This window comes from Gracilinanus agilis, chromosome 1 (genome assembly GCF_016433145.1).
Source record: "Gracilinanus agilis isolate LMUSP501 chromosome 1, AgileGrace, whole genome shotgun sequence".
NCBI classification, from domain to species: domain Eukaryota; kingdom Metazoa; phylum Chordata; class Mammalia; order Didelphimorphia; family Didelphidae; genus Gracilinanus; species Gracilinanus agilis.
The window spans coordinates 365,285,584-365,308,966 of NC_058130.1; the positions used below are offsets into that span (position 1 = coordinate 365,285,584).

The 23,383-nt window shown below is 34.8% G+C and overlaps 1 protein-coding gene across 1 annotated transcript in view; it reads left to right on the forward strand.

Annotated features, from left to right (window-relative positions):
* ARL15 (ADP ribosylation factor like GTPase 15) overlaps positions 1 to 23,383 on the forward strand; it is a 472,397-nt gene that overhangs the window by 34,675 nt on the left and 414,339 nt on the right. Inside the window, exon 2 of the mRNA XM_044681155.1 lies at positions 10,669 to 10,725. Within this exon, the coding sequence (XP_044537090.1) occupies positions 10,669 to 10,725 (57 nt within the window). The remainder of the gene's footprint in view (positions 1 to 10,668; positions 10,726 to 23,383) is intronic.

The following is a 23,383-nucleotide window of genomic DNA, read 5'->3' on the forward strand; positions in this document are numbered from 1 at the left end:
AAGATATTCAAGGTAGTTTTATGGGGAATCTTGAGCAGTTGCAGAGATTGAGAAAGGCTTCATTTTAGGGGTATGAAGAAAAGAGATTCAATCAAGTAGAGGAGAGGAAGAAGTACATTCCATTCAAGAATCAAGGCTTTTCCCTTTTTGAAAGGGAGGAGGAAGGAAGGCTGATTTTACTGTGCAAAGTGCACAATTTTGCAGAATCGTTTGTGTTAACATAAAATTCTAAATCCTATGGTCCTGTGCAAAAGGAAACGAATCATCATCTTGCAAAAGAGGCTTAGCTTTACAGTACTGATCATTAAAGAAGCCTATTTGAGGCACTAAAGTGGGAGAGATAAGCACATTTACAATTATTATCTCATTTGGTCTTTACACCCTGGGAGATATAGATGCTATCATGATCCCCATTTTACAGATGAGGAAATAGGCAGATAGCAGTTAAATGATTTGCTCTGGATCACATAGCTTTTAAGTGGCTTGAGGGCAGATTTGATTTTGGGTCTGACTCCAGGTTTAGCACTTTTCCCACTGAGACATCAGCCGCCACTACAGATATGCTATATGCAGTGTAGGTGCAAAAAGAAAGGAAAGGATTATAAGTATGAGGGTATTGAGGCTTAATGTATTTATACCTGCCCATTGATATTTAATGTTTGTTTGGAGCATCCACATGACCATGAGGTATTTTATTTGTATTTTATTTATTTATTTGAAACATATTTCAGAGTGTTATTTAGGGAAGGTATTTGAGAATGTTGAACACAAAAATGCATGAGTTTCTGAAAATAAAGAAACATGCTTGGAGATTATAGTCCTGAATTGGGTATTTGTGGAATTATTATTTTTTAACTTAAAATAATTACTATCACTTTATTAACATGAAAATCATTTTAAAACATAAAAAAGATAATGTATCACAGTGGTTCCCAAACTTTTTTGGCCTACCACCCCCTTTCCAGAAAAAATATTACTTAGCGCCCCCTGTCACATACTATCACTGCCCCCTTACAGTTATTCACGGCCCCCCGAATGCACCTGTGGCCATCACCGCGCCCCCCCCCCCCCATCGCTACAGCATGCTACAGGGGGTGGTGGCGCCCACTTTGGGAATCACTGATGTATATATATATTTATGACTTGTAAAATCACCATAATAATAAAAAAGATGTATTGGGTTGGCTTCTTTTTGATGCAGTTTCTCAAAATATGATATCTCTGAAACTTATTCATAATACTTTTTTAGCTGCTTATGTTTTTCATTTTATTAAACTTCTCTTTCTACTACCCCCTCATCGAATAAAATTTATGAACCAAAACCAAGATAAAAGACCTTCACATATTCATACATTGACTTTCAGAACAAATTGCCAGACTGACCATGTTTTAAGTTCATCATGTCTCTGGCAGCAGGTGAGTGATGGATTTTATCTTCTTTCTTTTAAATTTAGAGTTTATTATTGTATTGATCAGATTAAAATCTTTTAATATTGGTTTCCTCTATAATGTTATCGTCATAGAGATTATTCTATATTTGCTCATTTTACTCTGCTTCAGTTTATAAAGATCTTCCAAGTTTCCTTTGAAATTGTCCATTCTATAAATTTTTAAAAAACCTTTACCTTCCATCTTGGAATCAGTACTGTGTATTGGTTCCAAGGCAGAAAAGTGGTAAGGGCCAGGCAATGGGAGTCAAGTGACTTGCCCAGGGTCACACAGCTGGGAAATGTCTGAGGTCAGATTTGAACCTAGTACCTCCTGTCTCTAGGCCTGGCTCTCAATTCCACTGAGCTACCCTGGTGCCCCCTCTATAATTTCTTGTGATAAAATATGGTACAGTAATGCTTCCTTACATTCATCCACCATTATTTATTTAGCCATTCTCCAATAGGAGAATTTTCTTTTAGTTACCAAATTTTGGCAATCACAAAAAGGAGTGGTGTTATATTTTTGCACACATAGTTTCTTTTCCTCTTTCTTTGTTTTCTTTTGGTTTGTAGACCTAGGAGTGTGGTTGAGTGAAAGGATATTCACAATTTGGTAATTTTTTGTGCAGAGTTCCAAATCACTTTCTGAAATGGCTAGAAGAATTCTATGGCTCCACTAACGGTGCACTAAATGAGAGGTGTCAAATACTTGGCTCACAGCACTCCTTTGTGCAGCCTGAACCAGATTAAAATGTAATTGGGAAGTTTCTAACAAAATAAATAAAAATATGGTAAAACACAGATAATATCAATGTGTTAATTTCTAAGTAAATATGAGCCCCACAGTGTCTCTGTTTTTTTTGAGTTTGATACCTCTTTAGTAGCTGTTTTCTCATGGCCCTTTCAACATTTGGCATTTTCCTCTTTTGTCATCTTTACCATTCTGGTGGGTGTGGAGAATTCTTGAGCATGTCAACCTGTACACACAGCTTAGTTATCTGAAAGCTCTCTCCAGCTCCTATAGATAATGCCAAAAAATCTTTTGATTCAAAAATACTGTGTTGTCCTTCATGCTTAACAGCATTATGTCAGGGATGCATTTAAAGGAATAGCAATAGTACACAGATAGAAATACTTAGTGAATGCAGTGCCCATGATTTCAATTTTTATTATGCCCTGGATAAAGTAATGGAATCAAACTCTGACTACTAGCTATTTGGCCTTGGGAAGATGAATGAATCATTGGCCTTTATAATTTTTTTTAATCTGTAAAGTAAATGATTAGACTTTTCTAACTCTAAGATGTATATTTCTACAATATTTATCAGAACATGAGTTTTTTTAAAGCTAGAAATCATTTGTTTATACATTTTCTATTTTATTTAGATAATGGAAAGGAGTTCCTGCTGCCTGTTTTAAAAAATTTATGTATATTCTAGTGTTCTTCTTACATAATAAAGGGCTTAGAATTTAGCCGATTTTCCCATTCCTATTCTATTCAACTTTAGTAGGCAGTGTGTTGAATACTGGTAGGAGCCTGTTATACCATTTCATAGATACAGTAAGGCTGGAATGCCTTTTAGGGGAGAACATTGTATAATTGTTCTTTATAATAAGTTGGAGTACCATAGGTTAGAATTCTGTTTCCAGATGTTTGTTTACATGAATAGTAGGTATGTAATACTCCATTCAGAATGGGTTCTTATTGACTTCAGAGGAAATCATTTATTGAATGAATTAATTTTTTTCATCAGTATATTTTATCTTGCTACATAGTATATTTCTGTTATGGATAAGGTAATTACATTTTCATTCTTTTGATATCACTATCAAGTTAACGTTTTGTTATTTTAAAATCAGTTTTCAACAGACATTGAGGGATTTTCAGGTATTACATTTCAGGAAAATTGGTTGTAAGAAAAAGCAGATAATTGATGGAGAGGAGTCTCAGAGACAATTGAAGGGATAAAATCAAAGACAGAGTTGCAGGGGTTATTCTTGGCAAGGAAAAAGAATCTTTTTCAGAGAGAGCAAAGAGTCAGAAAACTTTTGAGATAAAGAGGATGAATATTGAGAAAATTCAGGGGGATGATTCATATCTTAGTAAAATAGGAGTAAGAGGGAGAGGCTTGTAAGGAAGTTTGTAAAGCATTGGTGAGGACCCAGATGAAGTTTGGTGGCATGTGGATTGATAACAGTTGTCATAAATAAATGACTTTTTTCCCCCCAACCAGATGGACATCCTGGGAGCTAGAGCAGTGTAGTAAAGGGTCAGGACAGTCTAGGATAGTAGAAAAGGCACTTTGGAATTGTTGACCATGAAGACGAAGTTGAGTAATGAAGTTGCTGAAGCCAAGAGGTAGAATACTGAGAATTATGGGGTCAAGATGAGGGTGAAGACTGGGTTCAATAGCTGGAGTGAAAGGAGTGAGAGAAGTAAAAGGGTCAGAGAGAATTTAAGAATTAATGGTGGAGGGGGCAGGTAGGTGGCTCAGTGGATTGAAAGCTGACCCTCAAGAAGGGAGATCCTGGGTTCAAATCTTGACACTTCCTAGCTGTGTGGCTTAGGGCAAGTTACTTCATCCCCATTGCTTAGTCCTTACCACTCTTCTGCCTTAGAACTAATATGCAATATTGACTCTCAGGTGGAAGGTAAGGTTTTTTTTTTAAAGAGTTTTGGAGGAATGATAGGGTCCAAGGTGGGGTCCACATTTGTGGGTGACTATAAGGTATAGTTGGGGTTAAAGTTATTGGAGTTGAGATCATGCTAGTATGAACCCTAAAGTGTTGGAAGGAACATTGATATATGGCTGTTGAAGACAGTAACAGCAAGAGTGAGGTAAAGGGGGATATTTTGAGCCAGGTGCTCAAGTCATTTGGAAAATTAGTGTTGTGATATATAGATCATTTACTTTAGTTGTGATCTTATCAAGGATGAAGATTGAATGGTATAGAAAGATGAGCTAGATATTTTATTGTCTGGGAGTGAGAGAACCTGGTTGGAGATTACAAGAATTATGTCATCAAGGGAAAAAAAGGCTTTATCAGGTGATAGAATTTAGAGTTAGAGGGTAAGGAAACAAGGAGGTTTTTAATTTTTAACATGTGTAAGAAGTACCTAATGTTTTGTTAAAATTTCTTAACAGATATGAAAAAAATATAGGAGGCACCAGAAGTGTTTCAGGACATCAGTTAAACATTTGAGTGGGTGGATTGGATGACTTACAGTTTGGTACATCAGTGTGCTATCAGTATAATAAGATAGTCAATGCTATCATAATTAAAATGATTACAAGTGAACAAATACACACACAAAATATATATGGAAGGCTTGGAGCATGAGAGCAAGGCAAAGTATGGCGGGGCAGAATTTGTATCAGTTTGGGAAGAGAATTTGACCTGTGCTTGTGGAGGGGAGAAATGAAAAGGAGAGAATCTTTTAGAAAAACTTGGAGATTTTTGAAAAAGTGATTTCTATACTCTGTCACGTTGCATTCTGGCTTAATCTTGAGATTGGGGTGGGGGAAGAGGCAGATTTAGCACTCCTTTAACTCTTCCTACCCTTCTCATAATCCTGAGAACCAGCTAATTGAGATTTACCTTTTGCTGAGAAAGCCTGGTGTGATTTCAAGGTACTATTCCTTCTCCATTTTTTCCCCACTTGATTTACTGATGACTGAAATTTCTTTAATCATAGATAAAGCCTTTTATTCCCTAAGAAGAGAGTTAAGACTCAAAATCCAACTAGAGTTTTAGTTTTAAAGTGTTATCAGAGAGCAAATAACAATATAGGCTTCCCTGTTTCACTAGAAGGAGAAGAGAATTAGGGGGTTTAAAGTGGGGGATGGAGAGTCATAGGAAGCGACCATTTAGGGAAGTTGTCCAAAACCTTGTTTGTATGTGTTATATGCCCATAGAAAGGGGAGATTTCTTTATATTTTATACATATGTGCTTACATGTATATACATACACATATAAACATACAAAAGCTTAACAGGTACCAAATTAAAAAAACAAACAAAAAAAACTGTTTTTGTGATCTTCAGATCAAGGTATTATGTGTAAAAAAACCCAAAACAAACAACCCAACTTTCCCTTAAGAAAGAAGTCATAAAAATTAAAATCTTTCAAGTATTGAGGCAGAAAAATTTAAGTAAATCAATGTATTTTCAGAAGCAAATTATTATATATTTGTGTTAGTAAGTTTAAATCAATTTATTTATACATTTATTTGTATATATGTGTGTATATGCATGCATTATCTATGTCTGCATGTTTATATGTTTTTATCATCTATCAAATACTGTACAATCTGATTTTTTTTTAAAGAGATTTTCTCTTCCTCATCTGTTGCACCACTCTCATCTTGTTTGGATGTGTTCTTTTATTGGTACAAAGCTCAGGGATTTATGCAACTTTCTTGTTGGCAGTAGAAATGCAGGGTTGAAAGAGTTCTGAATTTGACAATTGTGTCTTGGTTGTGCATTTGAGCTTGGACATCTTTTAGTGGCATGATCTTGGGCAAAGCATTTCATCTCAGAGTTTGTTTTTGTCTCTGCAAAATGGGAACAATAATACTTATACAACTCACCTCACAGGATTGTCATAAGAAAAGTGGTTTGTCACTTTTTAAGCATTTGATTAAATGCATAATCTTTATACTGTGAGTTTATTGATGAAGATCTTGGTCAGGCTTCTAAAGCTAGAATGTGTCAGAGTAGCTCTTGCATCCAGGATAGTTTTACTCTGAAGTGAGCCGTTGATCAATATGTCTCTCTATTGGCGTGTGTTTATGTGTGTGTATAAATTATATCTATATTATGTCATATGTTGGCATCAACATATAATATAACATAGATGATATGATGATCATCTATGATTCATAGATTTTAAGAAAATAAAGTTTACTTTTGGATAGTCACCTGGAACCTATGTACCAATCCACCAAACCCCCAAATGATTATGTACATGATAAAGATATTTTTTTCCCCATTAATTAATTTGAGTTTTTAGTTTCTCTTTTCAGTTGTGTAAAATTGACTTCATAGTAAGTGTTATTTGTTTTAAAAATAAACATTTGGAACAATGATGGAACTACTTGAGACAAAAAAGCAAATTCTGTTTTTAAAAAATACCGACTGATTTTCTCAGTTTTGCTTTAGATAAAGAATGTTTCTATCATTGATTATTGTCATCCTTTTTTTTCCTATTTTCAAGACGTTACAAAATAGTTGATGAACTGTAGAAAGATGCACTTTAGGTATTAATGTTTTTTAAATAAGTATTGTAATGTTTTCCACAAGGAGAAAAATAATCTTTTTAGTTTACTAAATAAGTTGCTAAATAATTCACTGTTAATGTTTGCAGTGACATCTAGAATGAGATTGGCTTTAATGGAGATAGCACTACAATGAGTTTATTTCAAGGCTGTTGCAGTAATTCAAGTGTGATCACAATATATTTTCTATTCTGTCATTCTGAGAGGAGAGAGAATCACAGCAATCAGCAGCAATCAGACAAGGACATAGATCATTACTCACTTTCCCCCCAATGCTATATCTTTTATTTTTATTATCCTTTTGCTCTGGGGAAGAGAGAATCGTAGAAATTTTAGTTATTTCTGTGAGGGGAAAAGAAGATGGTTTTAGCTCTTTGATCTCCAAGTTGCCAGTCTTTGTTTGGAAGGGATGAAATTCTTTCCTGAGGGATTTATCTATTTTATTCATTGCTGTGTTTCCTTATTCATACTTTGTTTCCTCAAGGGCTTTGAATTGATAAGACATTTTAAAAACTTGTTTTTAAACAAAATATATTACATTTCTCATGAGTTGGAACACTGTCCTGCTTGCCTGTGTCTTTTTCTGAACTTCCTTCTATTCTCTGTATTTTTTCATGCTTCATTGATGTTTTTAAAAAAAAATGCTATTCCTTGCAGTAAGGAAGCCTAATCAATCAAAACTAATTCATGTGTTGGTTATATCTGAAAATATATGTCTTATTCCGTATATCTAGTTCATCACTTCTTTGCATGGAAAGAGGATGATTAATCATCATATTTCTCTAGCCCTCACTGGTCATTGTATTATTTGTACTTCTGAAGACTTTCACAGTTACTTTCATGTAATAGTCACTGTGAATAATTCTTCTGGTTCTACTTAACTTCACTTTGCATCAGCTCATATAAATTCTTCCAGGTTATTCCAAATCCTTTTCATTAATTTTTTTAATAAAACAATAGTTTTATGACATTCATACTTTAAAAAATTTTTTGTTTAGTCCTTTCTCAATTGATGGGTGGTGCCCAGTTTGTTACAGGATCTTATATATTAACTTTCTATTTCCTTCCTCACATTAGTTATGCAAAAGATGATAATGAATTGACAATTTTCTCTTGCCTACTGTGAGAATGAGAGATTTCAAAGAGTTCTATTTGGAACTACATGTTTCTCTTGGCAAAGAAAATAGTTTTATGTTTATTACTTCACTGGTTGATTAAGATTTGATACATTTTTGAATTAATTTGTTATAGACTTTTCTGCTAATAATACTTGTTTTCAAATTTGTTGTTTCTGAAGGTTTTTCTTTTTCTTTTTTGCTTTCATGCTTACCTTCAAACTTCTCTAGGGAAAACAGCAGTAAACTGTAAGTAAATCAAACAATTCAAATATAGTGTATTTTGCCTCCCCCCCCCCCCTTTTTTTTTTACAAATTGTTTTTGCCACAAAGGCAATTTAGGTCAAATTTAGCAGACTAGTAACTGGTTTTGACTACATCCTTTTGTCATTCTTTGAGCAGGAAGAGAACTCAGCAGAGGTAAGGCCAATATGAGACAATACTCTGGAAGAAAGGCTTGACTTCTTTCTCAAACAGAGTGATCACAGTGTAGCAGTGGAAAACATATCTATTAGACCAAGACAGCCATATTTATGCTTATCCAGGAAGGAAAATCCTTTAATAAACCAATAAAGATAATTTGCTTATCATCTTAGTGAACTCAGTAAAGTGATCTATGGGTGGAAAGTAGAAATAAGGTAAACACGTGGAAGTTGTTTGATGCTAATGAGAGTAGTGAATTGTTTGTTAGTTTCTCTTGCAGTTCAATTTTTCCATATCCTCAAATGAGATTCATAATGCTATTTTTCCTAGACTCTTTACAAAAGATTTCTATTTTTTATCTTGAACATTTTTTCCATTGATCATTGAGTCTAATGCTGGAAATATATTGGTAAGAAAGTTGACTTGACAGTTGGGCTCCAAGATAGGTAGAATGCCAGAAACTCAGAAGAAGGAATAGTTGTAAGGACGAACATATAGAACAATTAGGATATTTACAAGAAATAGAAGTAATTGTGTGATATGGGATAACTATTTTGGTTTCTTGCCCTTTTTTTGAGGGGAAATGGGAAATAAGGTTTTTAATGAATGAAGAGTGTATAAATAGAAATTTTGTACCTTTAGACTATATCTCCCAGCATCCCTTTGTGGTTGCCAAATTGTAAGATTAAAAAATTAATATCCAAATACTCCAAGTATTGTATTTAATAAGATTTATTAATTATAACTTGAATAAAAATCTAGAGTAAAAAGGGAGCTAACTCAGCTGTGGTTGTGAGAGAAGAGGAGAAGGGTGGGGTTACACGCAAACAACGTAAGCATGCAAGGTAGGCATGAAAGGAGAAAGGGATGTTGGGAGATGTAGTTCAAAGGTACAAAATTTCTATTTATACAAGAGTAAAGAATTGAAGAGTACCCTTCCTCTTTAAAGGAGGCAATTATTTAGCAAGTAGTGAGGTAACGGTGAATGTTCCTTGATTATTGCCTGTTACAGCCCATTCTTTTATGATACTGAGAATATATATGAACTTTCAAATACAATAGGGCATTAATTTGACCTTCCTTCCCTTTAATATATTAGTTGTTTTGTTAATTTTACTTCAAAAAAGTCTGTTATGCTAAAAGAAGATTATTAATGGTACTGTAAAAATAAAAGTTTTTCAAAATCTTCATATGATTGAAATTATATAATAAAACTAATGAATGGTTGGAAACCTTTGATGACCTCAAGTTAGTGTGTGTGTGTGTGTGTGTGTGTGTGTGTGTGTGTGTGTACCAGTTTATATATATTTTTAATGTCTCCCAGTAAATCCTCTTCCCTTCTCCTCTATTCTCACAATATTGTTACTGACATTGTTTTGAAGGGTAAAATCTGATCTTCTCGAATGATCTTCTGATCTGATTGCTTGAGCTACAAAAGGAAAGCTTCTTTGAACAAAAGCATTTCATCCTTTGGAGGGAAATCCCAGGTGGGGATTCCATATTATTGCTACAATTGGCACAATAGATAAAACCATAATTAATCTACTTTGTGCTTTAGGGGATTGTGGCATTACAATTTGGATAGAGAAGCATTTAGTTGATAGTACAGAGAATTAATATTGCTGGACTAGTAAGAAGATGGACTGTTTTGATCTTTCACTAATTTCACATGAACATTTTTTTGTAATAGAAGAAATGGTTACTCATGTTTGTTAGCAAACATCACAGTCTTATGAGAAGGAATGGTTTAATTGCCCAACAATGCCTGGCATATAAGTGTTGACATGAAAATGGGAGTCAGCTCAGCTTAGTTATCAGAACTACCTTTGCTCTCCTTAGCTGATTGGCCTTAATTTTCTATAGTTCTGAGAGACTGGCCTGTTCAAGAGGTTTGGCTTACATGTACAAACTTTTTTTTTTATTTCTTAAAAGAGATTTTATTAGTAAAACTATAATAATGCTCTTAAAGGCATAGATGTATAAAGTATATTTATGGAGTAGTGGTCAAATCCTGTTATAGAGAAGGCTTAAATGTTAAGGATTAATCCCTGCAAAAAAAAGTACACACTAAAATCCAAATAACTGTGTTTTTAAAAAATTAAGGCTATTACAATAGCATTCTGGGAAAGTTGTATTTAAAGGAATACTTATTAAAAGATAATTAGCGTTGTAAAAAATGTTCTTTAAAATGATTGTCTTTTTGGAAGGTAGTTGAATATATTATTCCCTGAACTTGAGTATTTTCCTAGGCTGGTCAAGGGAAGCCAAAAGGTAGGGAGTATCCTTAACTACTTGATAGGCCATTTATTTTTAGCATAGCAGTATCTCCAGAATGGGAGGTGAGGGGAAGGGGAAGGGAAAGAACTGAATTCCATAGTATGTACACTTACTGGCAATCTCATTCTTATTTTAATCTTTTAGAGAATGTCTGAGTGTATCCAGATCTCATTTGCTGTTTGTAGAATTGGCATTTACACGGTAAGCAATGTATGTTTTTGCTGTACCAAATGTCATACAAAATAGGCAAATAGGTTGTTTCGGTTGTTTATTTTGGGGAGGGGTTAAATGAACTTTTACCCTTTGACTCACCACCTTCCACTCATATGCAAGTTGTGGTTCAGGTATCTGAGTTTTTAAACTAATTTTCCCTTTCTTTTTCTTTATATCTTTTTTCCTTTTGAAAGGCCTGAGAAAGAAGAATATGAGATTGTGACATATCAGTTAAGAGACCAGTGGATTTGTGAAGAGCTAGTTATTTTTAAGGCATTTATTTATAAAAGGAACTTGTGATTTTCAACTGGTCTGTTCAGAACAGTGTGTTATGTGGTCTTGAAAATCTCCTTAAAAATGTAATGCTCTATAGAATTCTTAAGGTTAAAAAAACGCAACCTCAATTTGAATCTTAGGGGACAAAAAAAAAAAAGAAATTTATTTTCCTTCCTTTTACCTCTTTGTAGAACCTTCTCAAGCTTGTGTTATTTGGGCCTGGCCTTTGAGAACTCAGAACCCAGAGTCACTTAACACACTTAATGACTCCAGTGAATATATTTTTAGAAATTTAAAATTTTACAGAGTCAGAGATATGGGAGTGTTTTTATAAACACTGAGGCTTCAAAACAAAAGGCATCTTGTGATATTTGTCCCCAGTTTGATAAACGAGTGACCAGAGAACCAAACATATTAAGTTAGTTTTGTAAGATTATAGGGTGAGTCAATACAATAAAATAGTTACAAGCAGAAATCTGTTTTGTTGGCCAACTGTGGACCTGTTTTATTTGGAAAAAAAGAAAAATCTCCCTTAAAGGAAAAATACTCTACTGGATGAGAAGGAACCCCCTCCCCCCCCCCCCAATGTCCATATAATTGATTATACTTAAAAGTAAAATTTATAGAAAATAAGTATTGAAGACCATGGACCAGTCCATCTTGTAGAAAAACTATATATTGCTTCTTCCTCCCTTCCACAACAATTCAAGGTATCTTAACCAACTTTTATTTCTGTAACATAAGCAATACATCAAATAGCACTTATTAAGAACTCAGAAAAGCCTTGATTCTTGCCTTTTAGTTTGTCTAAATTGGATGGTACACAGACAGGCCAGATACGTAAAGGCTATACTGTCACAGCCAACTATGTTGCCATGGAGAAATAAGTTATATTTAAGTTGGATAATATGTGAATGTTCACTGGCTTGATAATCACATGAAAATGGCAAAAAATTTTGATGAAAATGAAAATTCAACAAAATATGTATAATGCGTTCTTATCCAGTCTCCTTCCTAAGGTCATATGCAAAATTAACAAAACAGTCTTTATCCTGTGAGGAATTTAATCATCTTTTTTCTAGGTCTTCAATTAAGTAATATTGGGATGATTGTTCAGGCCCCAATTTTCAGGTAGGGAATTTAGGACACAGATAATATAACTGATTCATGTTTTGTCAGTGATCTAAATTAAAGTAGAACCCTGCAAACATAGTACTTGTCTACTACTAAAGCTTAGAATTTAAATAGCAGCTCATAAAAAAAAAAAGCAGATTTTGGAGCTGAGAATCTGTTTTGAGAAGATAACTTTTTTTCTACATTATTTAAAAATAATCTTTCAATTGCAGGGAATGTTACACAGGAGATAATGCATATTCTCTAGAACCTAGTGTCTTGATGTAAGTACAAAGAAGTAATTTATTTTTTAAAAACAAAAATGGTTCTGTTAAGTGGGCCCAAGCTATTTTTAGTATTTAAAAAAAACCTCATTGGTTGCTGGTCAGGAGGGAGAAGGGGAAGTAGGTTAGTGCCAGATTTGTCATTACAATTGTGGTTTGATGAGGTGTTTGCTGGCTATGAATTTAGCCTGTTCTGTTGTAACCTTAAAATTAACCTTCTAGACTCAGGATTTGATTAATCACAGGGAAAGAAGGATATCTCTAAAGGCTATAGGAGAATGGCTTGCCTCATCCATGTATCAGAACTATAGATATTTTGATGAGAAGAGTTTTAAAAACTCCTGTAAAGGACCTTACAGGAATCCCCAACCCGACAATAACCTCTAAATTCTCTCACTGAGGACAGTCAGCTTCTTTGCCAGAAACAGGAATCGGATTGAGATTATTTTCTATTGAAGGTATTGATTATGTATCCCTCTTCTTTTGCTCATGTTTGAAATCATGAAGACTAGGTAGAAGTGGCCAGCATATTTTGCTCCTCTGGGAACCTTTCCATGTCAATAATTCTGCTAAGGAAGCTTGAGCACAGCTATTTATGTGGAAAAGAGTAAAGAGACATTCTGCTTCTTCTCTCTATTTTTTTTTTTAACACTTTCTGTCTTAGTAACAACTCTTAAGACAGAAGGGCTAGGTAAATGGGGCTAAGTGACCTTTCCAGGGTCACACTGGAAGGAAGTGTCTGAGGTCAGATTTGAACCCAGGTCTTCCACATTCCAGGCGTGGTGCTCTATCCACAGCATCACCTAGCTGTCCCAGGATATTTACTTTCTTAGTTCTTTGAGCTGAGGTTCAGCCAGCATAGGACTGAGGTATATACTGTGTAGTACCAGCTGTCTATAGGCCATTAAAGATTTTTCTTGGTATTATTGAGCTTAAAACTATCTCTAACTTTATGAAAAAACTATCAAATAATGAAATATATTAATTCTTGAAAGAGGCTTAGAGCTCAGGATTGATAGTCAAGAGGCCTCACCCACTTGGGATGTCGAGCCAGAAGTGACCTCAGAGGTCATCTGGTCCTCCCCTCTCATTTTGGAGTTGGAAAAGCTGAGGATGAGAGAAATGAACTCACTTTTCCCAGGTGTCCCAAGTGGTGTCAGGGGCAGGATTGGAAGCTCAGGTCCTTTGCCTCCAGATTGAGTGTTGTTTGTGAGCTGGGTGACTGGACAAGGCTCAGAGCCCCATTTGCTTTATTTGATAGACGATAACAGTAGTTGTACTGTGTTTATCACAGGGTTGTTGAAAGTTGCCCCTTAAAGCTCTAGATAAGAGTAAGAGATAATTATTATTTTGCTACTGCCATACTTTTTTGTTTTTGTTTTTTTATACCAGACCAGATTTCAGTGGTATAGGAAACTCTTAAAAAGGAAACTCCTTCTTCCCATGCTAGCCTAAGCAGAGAAAAGCAGATTAAGAGTCTGTGTCTTCCTTCAGAAGGTCAGTATTATGAATGGGGTGTCATGTGCCACACTGAATTAAATAACAATGATAGTTATCTGCCTAGTTGCTGTGCCAGTTTTGTTCTTGCCACCATTCTTAAAATCCATCTTACTGATAGTTTTATTATGCCCCTGTTAGCCATGTTATTTACTACCAAAAGGCAAGACAGTATTACTAATAATAAACTTCTGTGTTTTGGCCATTCTGCTATTATTAATACTATGCACATTTCAGCTTAGCTATGTTGGCTTGAACAGGTGTTAAGGCTGAATCTGAAGCCTCAGTTGACTTTGTTGTATTCTGCTGAATACAACTAGGCAAGAGATCATGGCGAAAATGAAGTGTTATGTTCTGATGTCGAATCAGGAGGTCAACTTTCTTTATGAAGAAAGGCATAGTTTTAATCCATAGAGCACCAAATAATACTGCCAAGTAAATTAGGACCCCTGAACATCAGCTCTACAAATGCTGCTTATGATTATAGATCAAAGAATGGTGATAAGGTATGTCCATCTCAGGCCCTTGAGGGGAATATGAGGAAACACCCTTCCTGTCTCATATGTAAGCCATCACTTTTATTGGTAGTATTATCATAGAACCTGGGCTACTACAGCAGCGGAACTACCCATAAGCAAGCTAATTAAAAGAATGAAAGGACAAATTAGACTGAATTTCAGGAAACCCGGAAGATTGTGGATTGTTGGGGAATAGCAAGTGTAAGTGATGTCCAGGCCAACACAGGAAGTGGAAGTCAGAAATGGAGGGGAGCAAAGATGATGTACAGGTAGGGGCAGAGCTGCTGTAAATGTGGCCACAGTCACTAGACAAACCCTAGGCTCGAGTCTGCATGTATTTTTAGAAACAAGTCAGATTTATGATATGTAAACAACCAATAGTCCCTTATTAGACCAGCATCTTCTTCTTGGTACTTAAGATAGTAAGGAGCAAGAATGTATACATATACACATAAACACACACACATACAAATAGAAATATATACACATATATGTATGAATATATACACATACATTCTTGCTTATTACTTCTTGGGTACTTCAGGTAGGAAAGAGCAATAATGTATTTATATATACATATAGATAAAATTATATTAGTTTACGCACAAGTACATGTCTGTAGATTCTTCTTGTGAGAGACAGTTTAGCATAGTAGACACAGAGAGCTAGCTGGCTTTGAAGTCAGGAGGATCTGGATTGAGGTTTTGTTTCTGACACATACTGACCTCTGATACATTCTGGCAACATGATCCTGGGCAAACCACTCAACCCAGGCAATTCTCTAAGGTTATTTGTTTCAGAACAGTTCTCAGTTTGCTTTGGTAGAGGAAGTTGTTCATGCCAGTGAAATCACAGGTCCAGTAAACAAAACCAAAAAACTCTCAAAAACTCATTTGAAATTGGAGAAAGGAGAAAATTGGAATGTATGAATGTGAAGATGTTATTCATAACAGATATGGTGGGATTAATATATTTAAGATGATTCTGGAAACTCTAGAAGTGATCTGAGGTAGTATCTAGCAATGCTTTATTTTCTTAAGAAGGCAGCATAATATGGTAATAGAGAACTAATCATAAAAGTCCAGGAAGAACTAAGTTTGAATCCTTAAGACACTTTAATGTGTTTCCCTGGGCAAATCACATTAACCATTGTGAACCTCAGTTTCCTCATCTGCAAAATGGAGATAATCATAGCAACCTATCCTCAATTGTTGTGAAGATCACACATGAGATTGTATGTATAAAATGCTTTGCAAATTTTAAGATGCTATATATTTGCAAATTTCTATTAATAGAAAGAAGTGCTTGAAAATAAGAACTGAAAAAATATTGACAATTTCTGTCTTCATAAATGATCCTGTTTAGGACAACATGGGTAAAGAGTTCTAGGGCCTCTTCATAAATCTGAAATAGAAACTGTAAAATTTGAAGCAAGATTGAAGGAACTGTGGGGAACTTCTTCTGTACCACCTTTTGAAATGGAAACATGGACAGTGGCAAGATAAAATCTGGTTTGGGTGTTTTGTTTTGGGGAATACAAGTAGTATCTTTTTCTCTTAACTTCAAGATTATCAAGATATGACATGGATGGCAACCTAAAGAAAATCTTTACTTTCCAGTGCTGTGCCATCCACAAGGAAACCTTCTTGAAGCCCCACTACTCCATCTTTTTTCCTTATTTGGCTCAGGGACAGTTTTCAGTGATGGTAAGTAGAGGTCATGGTCTCATCCTGCCCTCTAAGGATAAACTGTTTTTTACTCTCTCTCATTCTTCAGAAGCTATTCTTAGCACTTTTTGGGGGTTTTTCTCTTATATTAATTTGACCAAATCTAGGGATATGATGGAGCCAGTCTGAACTAACTGATTGCTTAATTTTCATTCTGAGCATTTACACCTGGGAAATAACCAAATGTTACAAATCAGGGCTTTGCTTTGTGGATTGTCTTCTTAAGAAAATGAAAATGATGGAGAAAAAGTTAATGGCATAGATTAAATTTAAAAATATCTTATACTTACTCCTGTCCCCCCCCCCCCCCCCCAAGCTTGTTGTTTAACATTTACCGGCAAACCTTTGCCAATATCCTTTATATGACAATCTCAGAAGAACTTTTGAGTAGGGTAGGAGACCAATAATACCTACTAAAGGATTAATGACAGAAGAAAATGCCTTTCTACCCTCCAAAGTGGTCTAGAGGAAAACTCACTGAACTAGAAGGCACTGCCCAGCTTGATTATTCTGATCAAGTTACTTCATTTTTATTTTTAGTTTCAGTTTTCTCAACTTTAAAATATGGACTTTGGATCATATTTTCTTAGAATATTCCTTGTAGGTCATGTGAATTCTGTTTTCACCTTTGTCAAGTAGTAAAGATGTGAGGGATGTGTTGGTGGTTCTGGGGAAATTGTAGTAGGACTAATAGGGACTGGAGAAATGAGTATCTTTAGAGGGAGAAAACATTCCTTAGGAAGAAGAGGTGTTTTGGAGCTTTTGTTGTTCAGTCATTTTCAATTTTATCTAACTTTTTATGACTCCTTTTGGGGTTTTCATGTCAAAGATACTGACGTAGTTTGCTATTTGTTTCTCTAGCTCATTTTACAGATGAGGAAACTGAGGTAAATAGGGTTTAAGTGATTGCTCTTCTAAGGATGGAGGGCAAAGGGAAGAATCTTGGGGGGGACAGAATGTGTTATCAAGTGTCCCCTAGTATTAGTGGTTCCATAAGAGTGGGAAGAGAGAGTTACCACACTAACCCATCTCTCTTTCTCACCTTTTCCCCTTCCTTCTGAGCCACTAATATACTCTGAGTCATACAGCTAGTAAGTGCCTATAGTTGGTTGTATTTAAACATAGGACTTCCTGACTCTATTCCCTTTGCTACCTAGCTGCCCTTTTTGGGGATAGCACTGGTTAGAAATTGCAGATCTCTCTCTTGGGACACCCTGCTTTTATTGTCCTCCCTCTTCTATATTTTCTAGCTAGAGTAGTTCAGTAACCATGCTTTATCTTGCTATCTTCCTGTCTTACTCATTCCTTCTGTTATTTACATATTCTGTCTAATAAGGATTAACCCTTGGTTGGTTGTCAGTCTAGGGTAAATCACACTATACATTGCTTTATTCTGTATTTCAGTATTTTTTGTCAGATAAATAGAAGTAGCACTAAAATGTAGTAATATTATAGTGCCAAAAGGCCATCTAGAAATTTAGTCTCTGATTTGTTAAAGTGTTTTGCCCATCATCACTTGGTTAGAGATACTGAGGAAGACAGAATTTTGAATTCATTCTCTGCAAAGGTTCAAGTCACTTTATTCTGTTTCATGGGCACAGACTCTATCCATTAGGATGCATGGATTAAGATTGCCTTTTTGTCACTGCTGAAGAAATAGTTCCAAATACTAATTCACCAAGGAAATAGTTTTATACCATATGACACTTCTCTGTACCCTTGCCTAATGAGTGAATAAACAAATAAATATCAGAAAAAATGGGGAATACAGCTTTGAGTTTAATTATGATTAGTGTACAAAGAGTCTTTATAGTGCTTTCTGTAAGATACGATATTTGTCAGTAATAACCTGTCACTGTGGTTGGATCTGAATTTGACTGAGATTAAGCAGTAAAAATTCTATTCAGCAATTGGAATTTTCCATCTGGAAATAGGCGTTTTTATGGGTCCTGATTTCACATGGTTGCTTGCCTTGTTCATTTTGAATGAATATTTGTTCCTCAATAACAATAATGCCTTTTTTTTTGTAGGTGAAGAAATCTTATGAAAGTGAAAGTTATCTTATAATCTAGAAGACTATTCAGGATATAATTTTTCCCATAGTTTTAACTGTTTAGTTTATTTCCTTGCTAAACTTCAGCAGATCCAATTGATTTTAGTTTTGAAGAACTTTTAGGTTAGTGGTAATGACTTTGTTTCTGGTTAGGCAGAGCTTCTTTTGTTTAGAGAAAGCTTTTTAAAAATAAATGAAGAAATACTGAATTCGAATTGGGCTTTTGTGTAATAAGGATAATAGAAATATAGTTATTTTAGGAAGAAGTGGAGTATTATGGCTAGACTCTAGGAATTGAACATAGTTATGTAACACCTGGGGTAATCTGTATAAAGAAGATGGAGCTAGAAAAGGTCCAAAAAAATCAGCTAAAATAACTTGGGAAATGGATAGTTGTACACGGAGATTCACTAAAAAGTTTAAGGCTCTTATCCCCAAATTCTATTGGTCATAACTTTTTCTCTTTGTATCCTTAAGCACGTTTGTCTAGAAATAACTTCAGGCTGTGATTTCTTTGAGGGTAACAATTTGAGATACTCTTGGCCACACCAAAAAGCCTTAAAACATTCAGACAGCATAATATTTTAAGGTCACTTTAGCCTGTTTTATAAATAGTAAGGAGAGAAGTATATATCTGTTGTCTTAGGAATTTAGTCATTCAACTCTTTAAAAAATTAGACTTTAATTTGAGAAGATAAAGGTTGAGAAGTGGCTTAATATAAAAGTAGGAACATCATGATCTCTGATGTAATTTATCAAATCTTAGAATGCTAGGAAGCAGGTAGTTTCAGGAAAAATAAAGGGAAATGTTTCTTTTTCAAGGTCTAATAAACATTTGCAACTCATTACTTTAAGAAGTTCTATAAGCTAAAAATATAAGCAGGTATAAAAGAATGCATACCCTTTGATCCAGTAATACCATTACAAGGTCTGTAACCCAAAGAGACTTAAAAAAATGGGAAAGGACCTGTTAGTAAAAAAATATTTATAGTTGCTCTTTTTGTGGTGGTAAAGAGTTAGAAACTAAAGGGATGTCCCTCAGTTGGGGAATAGCTGAACAAATTGTGGTGATTGAGTACTATTGTTCTGTAAGGAACGATTAACAGGATGATTTCAGAAAGAACTGGAAAGACCAATGCAAACTGGTGCAGAGTGAAATAAGTAGAACCAGGAGAACATTGTACATAGTAACAGCAATAATGTGGAATGATCAACTGTGATAGACTTTGCAACTCTCAGAAATATGAAAAATGATCCAGAACAGTTTTGAGGGACTTATGAAAAAGGATGCTATCCACCGCCGGAGAAGGAACTGTTGCAGAAGAATGCATATAATTTATCACTTGTTTATTTAGCTATATGTTTTAGGGTTTTGGTTTTATAAGATTATTCGCTTATAAAAATGAGTAATATGGAAATATGTTTTGTGTGATAATACAGATTGAATTTAGCTCCAGGAGGGGAGAGAGAAGAAAAGGAGACAATTTGGATTATAAAACTTGGGAAAACTCATGGAAATTTATTAAAATAAAAAAATTAAAATATAAGCAGGGCTCAAGAAGGATTCAGATTTATGAAAGGTCAGATTGGAAATATACTTAGAAATATACTCTCCTATCAGAAGACCTCTGATATATTCATATTCATTAATAATAGTTGACTGAGATAGTGTGACATTACTAAGTTTAGAATTCCAAGATATGTCTCTCCATCCACATGCATTTGTTAAGCACCTTCCCTCTGCTAGGCATTGTATAGGGAAGAGCTTGTTGGAAGCCTAGAGGTTATCTAGTATAACCTCTGAAGCTGGTCCTATAGGAAGGTTTGCAGTTAGGATTTAAACTGAGATCCTCTTGCTACAAAGCCACTATGCTTTCCATTGTGCCTTTCTTTCTCTTTTCTTTATTCTTCCTCTGATCTCCCTCTCTCCCTTCTTTTCTCTCTGTCTCTGTCTGTGTCTTTTTCTTTCCCTTTCCCTTCCTCTCTCACTATCTCCTTACATTTATCTTCCTCATTACAAATTATTTAAATTTGGCCACATATGCACCTGAATTTAGCTAATAAACTAATTATATTTTGTGTTTCATGAAAACCCTAAAAACTCAAACATAAGTGAATCAGAATATAATGAGACTACTCACACATAATTCTATTTTTACTTTTTGTGAATGTTTAAATTTAGCTACTTTCCTCCAAATAGTTATAATGATATTTTTAAGTGAGTTACTTATTGCAGTGATATAGGGAGATGGAACTGTTGAAAGGAATTGCCCATCCAAAGGCTAAGGTTAGCATGCAGTGATATTTTATAATGTGAAAAAAAGAGTATTCTTTGCAGTCATTAATCAAATGGAACAGACATGCTTCTAAAAAGTTGTCCATTTGATTCAACAAACAATTTCTATTGTTTGCTATGCATGCATTTATTTTTCTCGTCATAATAGCTCTGTGTGAAAATTACTTTAGGTGTTGGTACTATCATTTTAGATTGTGACCATAGGCATGTCTATCGAGTATTAGAAGTGGGATTTGAACCTCCATTCTATTATGTTTCCTGCAATGAGAAGATAATAATTATATGAGCCAGACACTGTGTTAAGTGCTTTACAAATATCTTATTTGAATCCTCACAATAACTCTGTGAGATAAGTGCTTTTATTATCCTATTTTACAGATGAGGGAAACAGAGGTTAAGTGACTTGCCCAACATCACATCATACAGCTAGTATGTGTCTGAGACCAAATTTAAACTCAAGTCATCCTGACTCCAGACTTGGCTCTCTATCCATTACACCATCAAGCTGCCCTACTGATAAAGTTGGAAAGGTAGAGGCTAAATTGTGGAGATCAAGGTTTTTGAGAGGAGGACTAACCTCATCAAAGTGGTAATGTCTTATGAAGATGAACTGGTAGCTGATTTGATATAGAGGTGAAGGAAGACGGTGCCATCAACAAAAATAATGGTCAACAAGCATTTATGAAATTAGAAAAGTGAGGTAACTTTTGAGGGGGCACGTTGAGGAACTTGACTTTCGATATTCTGTATTTGAGGTGATGGCTGGACACGTCAGAGAGAGGGGACAACTGGAGTTTGGTGAAGTTCTGTATTTTAAAACCAGTTTTTTCATTAGCACTGGCTTTGTGAGTCCCTTCCACTGTCATGACAGTCATTTTATGGGGATGAGTCTTAAATCTGCTGCTTTTACCTTTTACTTACAATCATAAAATTTCAGAGCAAAGAGGGACCTTAAATATCTTCTAGCTTGTGCATCAGCTCTAAGTTTACAGTTGTTTGTGGGATATCATCACTCCTCTACTTTGCCATTACTTCAGATACAACATATTCATAACTGAACAAATCATCTTCTCTATCCCTCCACAAATTAATTCTCTTAATTATCTTTCCCAATTCCCATTTCTTTCAGAAGCATTACTATTCTCCTAGGCTTCTATGCTAGAAACCATAACATAATGTAACCTTTGATTTTATTTTTTTCAGGGAATGGGTCAGAGATATTTAATGATGATATGTAACCATATGAACTTTCGGCAAACTGAAGTCCTTAAAACAAACATAGGAGTATTGATTTAGAGCATGAAGAGACTTTAGAGATCATTTGAATCCATCTTCCTCATTTTATTTTGTTAAAAAATATTATGATTTTATTTTTTATTCTGTACCTAAGTAGCACCAAAAAGAGCATTTCTAGATTCAAAGCAGAACGTAAAAGAAGGATTGTATATGAAATTGTTTACTTTTATCTATTTATCTATATGTATGTTGTGGTAGAGTTATTTCAATTGTTTCAGTCATGTCAGACTCTTATGACCCCATTTGGGGTTTTCTGGCCAAGATACCAGAGTTGTTTATCATTTTCTTCTCCCAACTCATTTTACAGATGTGGACTCTGAGAGGCAAACAAGTGTTAAGTAACTTTTGCCTTGGCTAGTAAGTGTCTGAGGTCAGATTTGAACTCAGGAGGAGGAGGAGGAGGTTTCTTTACATCAGGTCTGGCACTATTCTTTGTGCACATTACTTTCAAAACTAACCTATTGCTTTGTGCTTCCTTCTGTTCTTTTTGATATATTTATTAAAATGTTTTACTGGCCCTCTTTTTTGTGGGAACAGGGTTATCACTATTGTTAACTACCCTCACCTCTAATTTGCTCTCCAGTTAAAAATGGAAAGAAAGAGGAAAAAAATTCTTTGTAACAAATAAACTTAGGTAAGCAAAACTTGGCTGTGGTGGCCACCTTCAAAAGTACATGTCTCTCGTTGCGTTTGAGTTCACTTTGTTAGAAGGTGGATAACATTCTTCATTATAGGTCCTTTGAGACATGATTGGTTATCTGCATTGCTTAGTCCTTAAATCTTTCTAAGTTATTTTTCTTTACAATGTTGTTGTCCTTATGTGAAAATTGTTCTCTTGGTTTTCCCTCCTTTATCTCTATCAATTCATATTCTCTAAGATTTTTTGAAAACCATCTCGTCATTTCTTCAAGTGCAAAGGATTCCAATAAATCAATAGGAATAAAGCATAGTTTATTTAGACAGTCCCCAGTTGCTTAAGAGACCATTTAAGATACTCTCTTAGATTATAGTTATTTACTTTTTTTAAAGATCCTTTTCTTGTCTTTCTTCAGGATCAAGAAATTGTGTTTGCATCTATTCTTTCTTAAACACCTTCCCCCCAATCTTCACTTATTTCCCTGTTGAGTTTAATGTATTTCTTCACCAAATCATTTGTGTGTGGGTCTTTGTGTTCAGCACTCCTTTGCAAGCCTTAAAACACTATGTAAATGTTAACTTTTATTTATTTATTTTTCCTTTTTATTAGTTTTTCACAAAAAGATTTTCCCCTATTTCTCATTTATGCAGTTAACTTTTGCTCCCAGTACTTTGCTATTGTCCTGCCCTTCCTGTATTAACTGGGTTCATTTTGCTGCCACTGTTGCCCACATCTTTATGATTTCCTTCCACATGGAAACTTTGAGTTAGGTAAGAAGCTCATCTGCATCGTTTTTTGATTTCATAGTCCCTAAACATACTTTATCCCAGCAGGTGGTTTCATCATTTTTAGTCACATGCTTATTTTTTTTTTATCTGAGCTGTGGGAGAAAACCACATAGGAAAATTTATTTTCATTATGCTGTGTTTTATGGAAACACTATAACTCT